General features: G+C 46.3%; 1 protein-coding gene across 1 annotated transcript; it reads left to right on the top strand.

Moving 5' to 3' along the window:
* Nucleotides 1–3,789: 3,789 nt before the first annotated feature.
* CLRN2 (clarin 2) lies at nucleotides 3,790–9,785 on the top strand. Its single transcript, XM_001512834.6, has 3 exons — nucleotides 3,790–4,042; nucleotides 7,315–7,494; nucleotides 9,227–9,785. The coding sequence occupies exons 1-3, from the start codon at nucleotides 3,790–3,792 to the stop codon at nucleotides 9,490–9,492; spliced, it is 699 nt and encodes a 232-aa protein (XP_001512884.2). The 3' UTR covers nucleotides 9,493–9,785.
* Nucleotides 9,786–11,803: the final 2,018 nt, after the last annotated feature.

Here is an 11,803-nt window from a genome sequence, read left to right as displayed (position 1 = left end):
CCGTTTCTGTGCCATTATAATCATAATAATGCTGGTATTTGTGCAGCCCTTACTCTGTGCCGAGCGCTGTTCTAAGCGCTGAGGGGAGATCCAGGGTCATCAGGTTGTCCCCCGTGGGGCTCCCAGGCTTCATCCCCATTTTCCAGAGGAGGTCACTGAGGCCCAGAGAGGTGAAGGGACTCGGCCACAGTCGCGTAGCTAATAATGTTGGCATTTGTTAAGCACTTACCCTGTGCCGAGCCCTGTTCTAAGCGCTGGGGGAGACACAGGGGAATCAGGTTGTCCCATGTGGGGCTCACAGTCTTCATCCCCATTTTACAGATGGGGTCACTGAGGCACCGAGAAGTGAAGTGACTCGCCCAAAGTCACACAGCTGACGAGGGGCAGAGCCGGGAGTCGAACCCATGACCTCTGACTCCCAAGCCCGGGCTCTTTGCACTGAGCCACGCTGCTTCTCTATGATGGTTAAGTGCTTACTGTGTGCTTTCCCTTCTAATAATAATCATTAGGAATTATGGCATTTGTTAAGCGCTTACTATGTGCTTACCCTTCTAATAATAATCATTAAGAATGATGGCATTTGTTAAGCGCTTACTCTGTGCAGAGTACTGTTCTAAGCGCTGGGGGAGACCCAGGGGAATCAGGTTGTCCCACGTGGGGCTCACAGTCTTCACCCCCATTTTGCAGAGGAGGTCACTGAGGCCCAGAGAAGTGAAGTGACTGGCCCACGGTCACACAGCTGACATGGGGTGGAGTGGGGATTCGAACCCGTGACCTCTGACTCTCAGTCCCGGAGGGACTTTCCACTGAGCCACGCTGCATTATGTACATCACATAGATACATCGTATATATTAGACATTCATACGTCATGCGTATTTTTTTATTATTATTGTTGCTGGGAAGCGCTCTCTATGGATAATCGGGATTATGATCATTTATATTTATACACGATACATTTATAGACATTATGTGCATTACATATATACAGTATACACACTACATGTACGTTATTTTATTTTTATCGTTATTGATGTTGCTGGGAAGCGCTCTCTATGGATAGTCGTGATTATGATCATTTATATTGATACACGATACATTTATAGACATTATGTGCGTTGCATATATACAGTATACACGCTACATGTATGTTATTTTATTATTGTTATCGATGTTGCTGGGGAGCGCTCTCTATGGATAATCGGGATTATGATCATTTATATTTATACATGATACATTTATAGACATTATGTGCGTTGCATATATACAGTATACACGCTACAAGTATATTATTTTATTATTATTGTTATCGATGTTGCTGGGAAGCGCTCTCTATGGATAGTCGTGATTATGATCATTTATATTTATACATGATGCATTTATAGACATTATATACGTTGCATATATACATTGCATGTATACATTATACATTTATGCATCCTATGCATATTATTTTATTATTATCGTTGCTGGTAAGCACTCTATGGATGATCATGATGATGATCATTTATAGTTATACATTATGCATTTATATGCATTATATACATTGCATATATACATTACAAATATATGCTATATGCATTATACATTTATATATTAAATGTATGTTATTTTATTATTCTTATTAATATTGCTGGTAAGCACTCTCTATGGGCCAAGCACTGTGCTAAGCACTGGGGTAGATACAAAGTAATGGTAATAATGATAATGGCATTTGTTCAGTGCTTTCTATGTGCCAAGCACTGTTCTAAGCACTGGGGGGGATACAAGGTAATCGGGCTGTCCCCACGTGGGGCTCTCAGTCTTCATCTAATCCCGGGTTCTAATCCCGGCTCTGCCACTTGTCAGCTGGGTGACTGTGGACGAGTCACTTCACTTCTCTGGGCCTCAGTGACCTCATCTGTAAAATGGGGACGCAGACTGGGAGCCCCACGTGGGACGACCTGATGACCCCGTATCTCCCCCAGCGCTTAGAACAGTGCTCTGCACACCGTAAGCGCTTAACAGATACCAACATTACTATTATTCGTTCCCATTTTACATTTAAGGTCACTGAGGCACAGAGAAGTGAAGTGACTTGCCCAAGGTCATACAGCAGACAAGTGGCAGCGGCGGGGTTAGGGCCAAGGTCCTTCCGACTCCCAGGCCCGGGCTGTTAAATGGAGACTCTCCCCTAGATCATTTTTCAAAAACAGCAGCCATCTTTTAGAGAAGCAGCGTGGCTCAGTGGAAAGAGCACGGGCTTTGGAGTCAGAGGTCATGGGTTCGAATTCCAGCTCTGCCACTTGTCAGCCGTTTGATTGTGGGCAAATCACTTAACTTCTCTGTGCCTCAGTTCCCTCATCTGTAAAATGGGGATTAAGACTGGGAGCCCCAGGTGGGACAACCTGATTCCCTTGTGTCTACCCCAGCGCTTTGAACAGTGCTCTGCACATAGTAAGCGCTTAACAAATACCAACATTATTATTATTTTCTCTAAAACCCCTCATGGCTTTTCTTTTGCAGTCAAGACTCCTTTTGATGTCAGCGAAGGTCCAAGAACTACCGGGTTGCTGCCTTTAAAAAGAATTAAGTATCTTCATTTGAAAGTGACCTTGTAGGAAGTGCTGAAATGAAACTCTTGATCAATGTCAGGCCCAGAACTGACTTGTAGTTTCCAGAGAGTAGAGTTTATTAAGCAAGCCAGGCCCGTAGTGTCCGACAGAGGTAGCCTCATTTTCTAGTTCCAGGAAATCTGCTGCTTTCTTTTAAGCTGTTCCTCTGTCCTTTTCCGCAAAGTTTGCCTGTCGCCTTCTATTTTACAAAAGATTAGGACCAGCCCCTCCAAGGCAGGCACAGATTGATTCTGTAGCAATTCTACCCTCCGAAGACTCGCCCAGGGCTAAAAAAAAAAGCCAATTAAGTGTTTCAGAGAACGGGAGGCTCATTCACCATGTTATTAACAGTTCTGAGAGCTCGGACAGAAGTGACATTTAGAGAGGAGAGGCTGTGGGCAAAGATTAAGAGATGGGCATTTGAAACAGCCGGTTGATCAGCAAAAATGTTGATGCCAAATCACATTTTCCTTCCCATTCCCCTCTTCATTCATTCATTCATTCATTCATTCATTCATTCATTCATTCATTCAATAATATTTATTGAGTGCTATGTGCAGAGCACTGTACTAAGCACTTGGAATGTACAAATCGGTAACAGGTAGAGACAGCCCCTGCCCTTTGACGGGCTTACAGTCTAATCGGGGGAGACAGACAAAAACAATAGCAATAAACAGATTCAAGGGGATGACCATCTCATTAAAACAATAGCAAATAAATAGAATCAAGAATAGAATAAATAGAATAAATAAAGAGATAGATAAATAATAAATAAATAGAATAAATAGAATCTCTTCCCTCCATCCTCTACAGGGTTGTTGAACAATTCTTTAAATCTGCTCTACTTAGGTTTACAGCTTAATATCCTGCAAGTGATTACGAGAAGGACATCGGTGTCATGTGAGCATTTTAAACTGGAAACAGTTGAACCCTCTGCTGAAACATTAGAAAAGAAGGAGCTATAGTGTTACGTCCCGCAGGAACAAATACCAGCGCCCTCGAGTCGGGTGAAGATCGTCTTTGCCACCACGTCCGGGTGTTGCGATGGTGAATAAGGGCTATGAGGCTAGAAATTCAAAAGGATGAAGTGTAAAATGGGTTTTTTTTCAGCCCGTGGATCCAGCCTGAAGATTCCCAAGCCGAGCAATCTTCAAAGCCACCCTGAGGCTTTGGAGGTGATTTCACGCAACTCCTAGGATGCCTGGATGCTTTAAAAAGACCTGGTTTGCCCTGGCGTCTTTCCTAAGCTTTGTGTCTTTTGTCCTGATCGTCACCGCCGTGGCAATCCCGCACTGGATGAGCGGGAAGATCCTCTGTAAAACTGGGGTTGATCTGGTCAACGCCACGGACCCAGAGCTGGTCAAATTCATTGGCGAGCTCTATTATGGACTCTTCCGGGGCTGGAAGGTCCGGCAGTGTGGGCTGGGGGGACGGCGGTCCACTTTCACCGGTGAGTAGGTTTTGTCTCTGCATGCTGCGGCCTTCGGGAAGCTCTAAGAAATTCTGCTTTAATGGAATATTCTTCCCTTGATCAGGTCCAGCGGAGCGCCTAAATGCGTGAGGTGGGCCGCAAGCCACACGAAACGCTCCAAAGAGATTTTAGATTACTATCCGAGCTGATCGGCAATTTTAAAAACCCTGGCATCCCTGCGCTTTTGTGACCTACTTTCTGTAACGGGATAGGTGACTCCGTATCAATCTCCAGGACGGAGATATCGGTTAATCGGAGGCGCCGAGGCAGGGGGCCCTTTGTCAGGGGGTCTGGAGGGAGGGGAGGAAGGAGAGCGGGGAGTCCAGCGGCAGAGGAATCGGGCAATGACACATAGCTATTTCCCTATTTTTCACCCAAAAGCTCTCTGGCCTCCTCTATTGACCTCCCCAACTCCCTCTTTCCTTCTCTCCCTCTCTCCCTAGTTTTATTCAGAGGCTGGACGTTGGAAGATTTTCCTTCCCTCCCTCTCTCCCTAGTTTTATTCAGAGGCTGGACGTTGGAAGACTTTCCTTCCCTCCCTCTCTCCCTAGTTTTATTCAGAGGCTGGACGTTGGAAGACTTTCCTTCCCTCCCTCTCTCCTTAGTTTTATTCAGAGGCTGGACCTTAGGGAAACTGTGGAGCAAATCCTGAATAATTACAGGACAAGCCTTGGACTCGGGCCAGGGGTGGGTTAGAGACGGACATTGATGTAAATAAATTAGGGGTCTGTACTTAAGTGTTGAGGAACTGAGGGAGGGCTGAAGGCAGGGGGAGAATCCAAGTGGCAGGGCGACGCAGAAGCGAATGGGGGAAGAGGAAATGAGGAAGGCCTAGTCGGGGAAGACCTCCTGGAGGAGATGTGCCTTCTTGATTCTATTTATTCTTGATTCTATTTATTTGCTATTGTTTTAATGAGATGTTCATCCCCTTGATCCTATTTATTGCTATTGTTCTCGTCCGTCCGTCTCCCCCGCTTAGACCGTAAGCCCGTCAGAGGGCAGGGACCGTCTCTATCTGTTACCGATTTGTCCATTCCAAGCGCTTAGTACAGTGCTCGGCACATCGTAAGCGCTCAATAAATACTATTGAATGAATGAATGAATTCAGTAAGGCTTTGAAGGTGGGGAGAGTGATCGTCTGCTGGATATGAAGAAGGAGGGCATTCCAGGCCAGAGGTGGAATGAGGGAATTCCTGGCCAGAGGCAGGATGTGGGCAAGATGTCGACGGTGAGATAGACGAGACTGAGGTGCATTGAGTAAGTTGGCACTAGAGGAGTGAATATAATACAGTGCTCTGCATACAGTAAGCGCTCAATAAATATGATTGAAATACGATTCAATGGAAGGAGGTGAGGTAGGAGGTGGCAAGGGGGTTTAGTGCTTTAAATGCTATTGATTGAGTACATAGGAAAAGTGCTATTGTTTTAATGAGATTAAATGTACATTTATATTTAATGAGATTACATTACATTTCCATTACATTTATGAGATTAATGAGATTGAATTAGATTAATGAGATTAAATGTATTGCTATTGTTTTAATGAGATGTGCATCCCCTTGATTCTATTTATCGCTATTGTTTTTGTCTATCTCCCCCGATTAGACTGTAAGCCCGTCAAAGGGCAGGGACTGTATCTGTTACCGACTTGTCCATTCCAAGCGCTTAGTCCAGTGCTCTGCACATAGTAAGCGCTCAATAAATACTATTGAATGAATGAATGACCAAATAAAGTGGATAAGTAAATAACCCATAAACGGATAAATCCATAAGTGCGGAGATGGCTAATGAGATGGTATGATCGGGAAAGTGAGGGACAACCCACAGCGACAGCTGTTCAGGGGGTAACGCACTGGACATGTGAAACCCTGACCCGTTCAATCATTCATTCAGCTGTATTTATTGAGCGCTTACTGTGGGCAAAGCACCGTACTAAGCACTTGGGAGAGTACCGTAAAACAACAAACAGACACATTCCTGCCCACAACAAGCTCACAGTCTAGAGGGGGAGACAGACATTAAGATCAATCAATAGATAAATAAATAAATCATAGCTATATACAGATGTAGACGTATGTGCTGTAAGGTTGGGAGGGAGGATGAGTGAAGGAGCAAGTAATGGCGGTGCGGGAGTGGGAGAAGAGGAGAGGAGGCTTTAGTCAGGGAAGGCTTCTTGGAGGAGATGTGCCTTCAACCCATTTATAATAATAATAATGTTGGTATTTGTTAAGCGCTTACTATGTGCCGAGCACTGTTCTAAGCGCTGAGGTAGATACAGGGTCATCAGGTTGTCCCACCTGAGGCTCACAGTTAATCCCCATTTTACAGATGAGGTAGCTGAGGCACAGAGAAGTGAAGTGACTTGCCCACAGTCACACAGCTGACAAGTAGAACACATCTACCAATTCCGTTGTACTGTACTCTTCCAAGCACTCGGCACAGCGCTCGGCACACAGTAAAACATTCAATAAATACGATTGATCGACTGGAACGGAATGCGACAGTATGAAACAACAATGCTTCTACTACCGGGTTTTTTTTCCAACTCCAGATTGTACTTAAAGGAGGAAGAGGAAGACTCTAATATCCTCTCCAGGGACAGAAGATTACCGTTTCCCTTTCGTCTGGGGCTCTTGGGAAGGAGGCATTAATAAAATGCCACAGTGGGGCTTATAAATTTCTACTTTGACCTCACCTGATACTAAAAACAAGTCACGTATGGGAGTGTGACATAGCCCATTGCATTCTAAAAGATCATGGACAATATTAAAGGGTATAAAAGAAGTTGAAACAACAAAAAAGAAAACAAGGCATTTCAAAATTTAACATAGAAGGGTATCTACCTACCAAAAGACCATTTTGAAAATGCGGTAATTCATGCAAAAAAATCTTACTATAAAAAGAAAGGTGAGCGGGGTATTTCAACCTCAGATCCTGAGGGTCAGACTGCAAAAAAGGTCACTGGATTTAAAAGTTCAATTAAATTAAATGGTAGCCGATGGCATTTTTTCACCGTTGACCGAGCACCGAGCACAAATCGAGAGCAAGAAAACGCTTTTCTCCTGATGAATAAATAAATCTGGATTTCCATTAATAATAGGAAAAGATACCGCTTTTTGCCAGAAATTATGCTTGTTGTTTTGATAACAGCTCCACACAACTAAGTGTCAACTGTGCTAATATCCAATTTATCGTTAACCGTAATGATGCGAAGAAAAGTTTTAGACAATTGTTTCCTCTCTTCCTGTCAGTCTTTCCTCATATGGTGAAGTCGCTGAACTCGGTCCTCCATGTGATGATTTTACTCTTCTTATTTGTGGCCATGGCCTTGGCTCTGGTCAGCATGGGATTCGGAATCCTCAATACGGTCAGAGTACCGTACCTGGCAGTAAATGGCCCTGGGGGGATATGCCTGTGGAACGTACTTTCAGGTAAGGCTCCTAATTGAGCTATTTCACTTCTGCACCATCATTAGACCGGCCTGAAATCACAGTCAAACTAGCTGGGTGAAGATACGGAAAGCATTTACCACTTATCCTAGGCACAGTTTTGAAATAAGGTGCCTATTTTACTAAACCCACAATAAAACAATTTACTAAAAACCGAATGGGAAGGTGGCGTGTGCAGGAGGTTGGCGGCGGGAGAGGTGAGAATGTCATGCTGTGAGTAGGTCGCCATGAGAGGAATGAAAAGGCAGTAAAATAGAGTGGGGAAGTAGAAGGGAAAGGCCGGATCGGGTGTCTTAAATCCCACGGTCAAGAGTTTCTGCTCGATGAGGAGAGGAATTGGGCATCCACTGGAGACTTCCAAGAAGTGGGGAGATGGATGCAGGGTGAAGTTTTAGGAAAAGAATCCAGGCGACAAAGCGATATATGGCCTGGAGAGGGGAGAAGACTGGAGCTAAGAGATCAGCAAGGAGGCTGGTACGCTTTTCAAGCCTGGATGTGACCAAGTACCCGATCCAATATGGTGCCCTTTGGATGGAGGGGGGCGGGGGGTGGATCCCGGAATGGTGAAGGCAAAGCCAACGGGATTTGGCAACCGCTGGATTGCGGGAATCGAAAGGGAGGGAGGAGACGAGGCTAGGGATGAGGTTACCGCCTTCAGGGTTGGGATTGGAGCCTCGTAGGACCAGCGGTAATTATTAAGCGCTTCCTTTGGCAGGGTTGGTCAAATTCATATTACTGCTGACCCTGGAAAATGTAGCTGGAGGTTATGGAAAGGAATCGCCCTACACCCCAGTTTTATATTCATTCATTCATTCAATCGGATTTATCGAGTGCTCACTATGTGCAGAGCACTGTACTGGGCGCTTGGAATGGACAGTTTGACAACAGATAGAGACAATCCCTGCCCAACAGTGGGTTCACAGTCTAAACGGGGGAGACAGACAATAAAACCAAACGGAACAAAACGAAACATATAAAACTTGTGAGCGCTTAACAAGTACCGGAGTAATTTTTATTATTTTATGCATATAATAATGTTGGTGTTTGTTAAGCGCTTACTATGTGCAGACCACTGTTCTAAGCGCTGGGGTAGACACAGGGGAATCCGGTTGTCCTACGTGGGGCTCACAGTCTTAATCCCCATTTTACAGATGAGGTAACTGAGGCACAGAGAAGTTAAGTGACTCGCCCACAGTCACACAGCTGACACGTGGCAGAGCCGGGATTCAAACTCATGACCTCTGACTCCAAAGCCCGTGCTCTTTCCACTGAGCCACGGATCATCTGTAAAATGGGCAGGAAGACTGTGAGCCCCACGTGGGACAACCTGATTCCCCCGTGTCTACCCCAGCGCTTAGAACAGGGCTCTGCACATAGTAAGCGCTTAACAGATACAGACATTATTATTATTATTATTATTATTACTCCAGGCAGAGGAAATAAAATGATAAAACGGGGCCCGTTATTTCTGTTTCGTTACCTGCGCCACGGCTCTCCGCGTGGGAGAAGGGATCGGTTCCGCCTGCTTCCGCCAAGTCTTCAGGCCCGTGCGAAGCCCGGGGTCCGGACCAACCCGGACCGCTCCTGATTATTTAACTTCTCCGCAGGGTTGAATAAATGTCCTAGACTGGTCATTAGGGCTCTTGATGGTGTCCCGGCAAACCCAGCGACGACTTTAAAACGAGACTGACCCGTATCTCTCCCTCGGTTTCAGGCAGTTTTGTGGCGCTGGCGGTTACTAGCTTCGTGGCGGCTGTTAAATTTCACCACCTTACGGACCGAATTGCTAATTTCCAAGAGAACGTCTTCCAGTTTGTAGTCGTGGAAGAACGGTACGAAGAGTCGTTCTGGATCTGTGTGGCGAGTGCTACGCCTCACGCAGCCAACTTGTTGGTAATCGCCATAAGTCAGATTCCTCTTCCGGAACCAAAGACCAAAATAGAAGAAGTCCATGTTACTGCCGAAGATATTATGTATTAGGAGCCTTCTCTCGTCCCAGAAATACTTTCTGTGGTATGAACTGAGCATCCATTCTTCGGTCCTGATACTTTTCATCTGGAAGAGAACTTCTTTTCCATTAATAGTGCAATGACTAATTAATCGGAAATAATGCAGTATTTTAAGAGGTTTCTTAGCGGTCAGTTGACAATATCCCCCGTGTTTTTGCCTGTAAACTGTATTCTTCATCATCCTGACCGTTAGGATAAACTGTGAGCCCGTTGTTGGGCAGGGATTCTCTCTATCTGTGGCCGAATTGTACATTTCAAACGCTTAGCCCAGTGCTCTGCACACAGTGAGCGCTCAATAAATACGATTGAATGAATGAATGAGTGAACGAACTAATTAAGAATAGGTTCTCATCAAAGATACACAAAAAGTTATTATCATTTATGATCAATTCTAGGACTCCTGGGGAAATCATAATTTCATCAGAGAAGCAGCTAGTAGAAAGAACTCAGGCCTGGGATTTAGGGAACTGAGGTCTAATCCTGGCTCCGCCACTTTTCTGCCGTGTGACCTTGGGCAAGCCGCTTAACTACTTTGTGCCTCAGTTCCCTTAGCCGCAAAATGGGGATAATTTCCCAGGACTCCACCGCCATGTTTCTTGGCTTTCGGCTCCTCAGATGAGAGGTACGATAAGCAGCGTGGCTCCGTGGAAAGAGCACAGGCTTGGGAGTCAGAGGTCATGGGTTCTAATTCTGGCTCTGCCATTTGTCAGCTGTGTGACTTTGGGCGAGCCACTTCACTTCTCTGGGCCTCAGTGACCTCATCTGCAAAATGGGGATGAAGACTGTGAGCCTCACGTGGATCAACCTGATGACCCTGTATCTACCCCAGCACTTAGAGCAGTGCTCTGCACATAGTAAGCGCTGAACAAATACCAACATTATGATATGCAGGGAGCTGGACTGAATTACAGGGGGTCATTTTTAAAAAAGACAAACGACTACGCGTCAACCACTGGAGGGCAGCAATCCATTGACAAGAAACTCCACATTTATTCCTGCAAAATCATCATCATAATAATAATGATGGTATTTGTTAAATAATGTTGGCATTTGTTAAGCGCTTACTATGTGCAGAGCACTGTTCTAAGCGCTGGGGTAGATACGGGGTCATCAGGTTGTCCCACATGAGGCTCACAGTCTTCATTCCTATTTGACCGATGAGGTCACTGAGGCCCAGAGAAGTGAAGTGACTTGCCCACGGTCACCGCTTTCTTGACCCAGGGCAAGTCACTTCTCTGGGCCTCAGTTCCCTCATCGGTCAAATGGGGATGAAGACTGTGAGCCTCACGTGGGACAACCCGATGACCCTGTATCTCCCCCAGCGCTTAGTGCTCTGCACATAGTAAGCGCTTAATAATAATAACAACGTTGGTATTTGTTAAGCGCTTACTACGTGCAGAGCACTGTTCTAAGCACTGGGGGAGATACAGGGTCATCGGGTTGTCCCACTTAAGGCTCACAGTTAATCCCCATTTTACAGATGAGGGAACTGAGGCCCAGAGAAGTGAAGGGACTTGCCCACAGTCAAACAGCTGACAAGAGGCAGAGCCGGGATTCGAACCCATGACCTCTGACTCACAAATACCAACATTATCATTATTATTACCTTGTATCTCCCCCATTACTTCGAACCGTGCTTGGCTTGGCACATACTAAGTGCTTAACAAATACCAATATTATTATATAATATTATGTACCAACACTATTATTATATTATATAATATTATGTGCCAAGCACGGTTCTAAGCGCTGGGGTAGATCCAGGGTCATCAGGTGGTCCCACGTGAGACTCCCAGCCTTCATCCCCATTTTCCAGATGGGGGAACTGAGGCCCAGAGAAGTGAAGTGACGGGCCCAAGGTCACCCAGCTGACAAGTGGCGGAGGCGGGATTCGAACCCACGACCTCTGACTCCCCAGCCCGGGCTCTTGCCCCTGAGGCCCCGCTGCTTCTCGGTTGCGCTCTCCCAAGGGCTTAGTCCAGTGCTCTGCGCACAATAAGGGCTCAATGACTGACTGGTGGATCGATCGATCGATCGATCGATTAATGGACTTCGACAGACAGAACTGAGGCGGCCCCGGGGTCCAACGCGCCCGCGGCCCAGGACTCTCCGCGCATGCGCGGCAGGCCCCGTTTTTCCCCCCCCCCTCCGCCCACGGCCGCTCTGCGCAGGCGCCGTGGACCCCGCCGCCCACGGGCCCCGCCCCTCCCCCCCGCCCTTGGCCTCTCCGCGCAGGCGCCGTGGACCCCGGCGCCGGCCCCGGGCCCTTCTGCGCAGGCGCC

The sequence above is a fragment of the Ornithorhynchus anatinus genome, chromosome 18, assembly GCF_004115215.2.
Source record: "Ornithorhynchus anatinus isolate Pmale09 chromosome 18, mOrnAna1.pri.v4, whole genome shotgun sequence".
NCBI classification, from domain to species: domain Eukaryota; kingdom Metazoa; phylum Chordata; class Mammalia; order Monotremata; family Ornithorhynchidae; genus Ornithorhynchus; species Ornithorhynchus anatinus.
The sequence above is the reverse complement of the archived record's forward strand: the minus strand, read 5'-3'. Positions and strand labels throughout refer to the sequence as shown.

What these genes read in the sequence shown, in the direction of transcription:
- CLRN2 (XM_001512834.6), top strand. Translation starts at nt 3,790, where the DNA reads ATGCCTGGATGCTTTAAAAAGACCTGGTTTGCCCTGGCGTCTTTCCTA. An exon ending in ACGGCGGTCCACTTTCACCG is followed by an intron (nt 4,043 to 7,314) that starts GTGAGTAGGTTT and finishes TCTTCCTGTCAG; the next exon opens with TCTTTCCTCATATGGTGAAG. An exon ending in CCTGTGGAACGTACTTTCAG is followed by an intron (nt 7,495 to 9,226) that starts GTAAGGCTCCTA and finishes CCTCGGTTTCAG; the next exon opens with GCAGTTTTGTGGCGCTGGCG.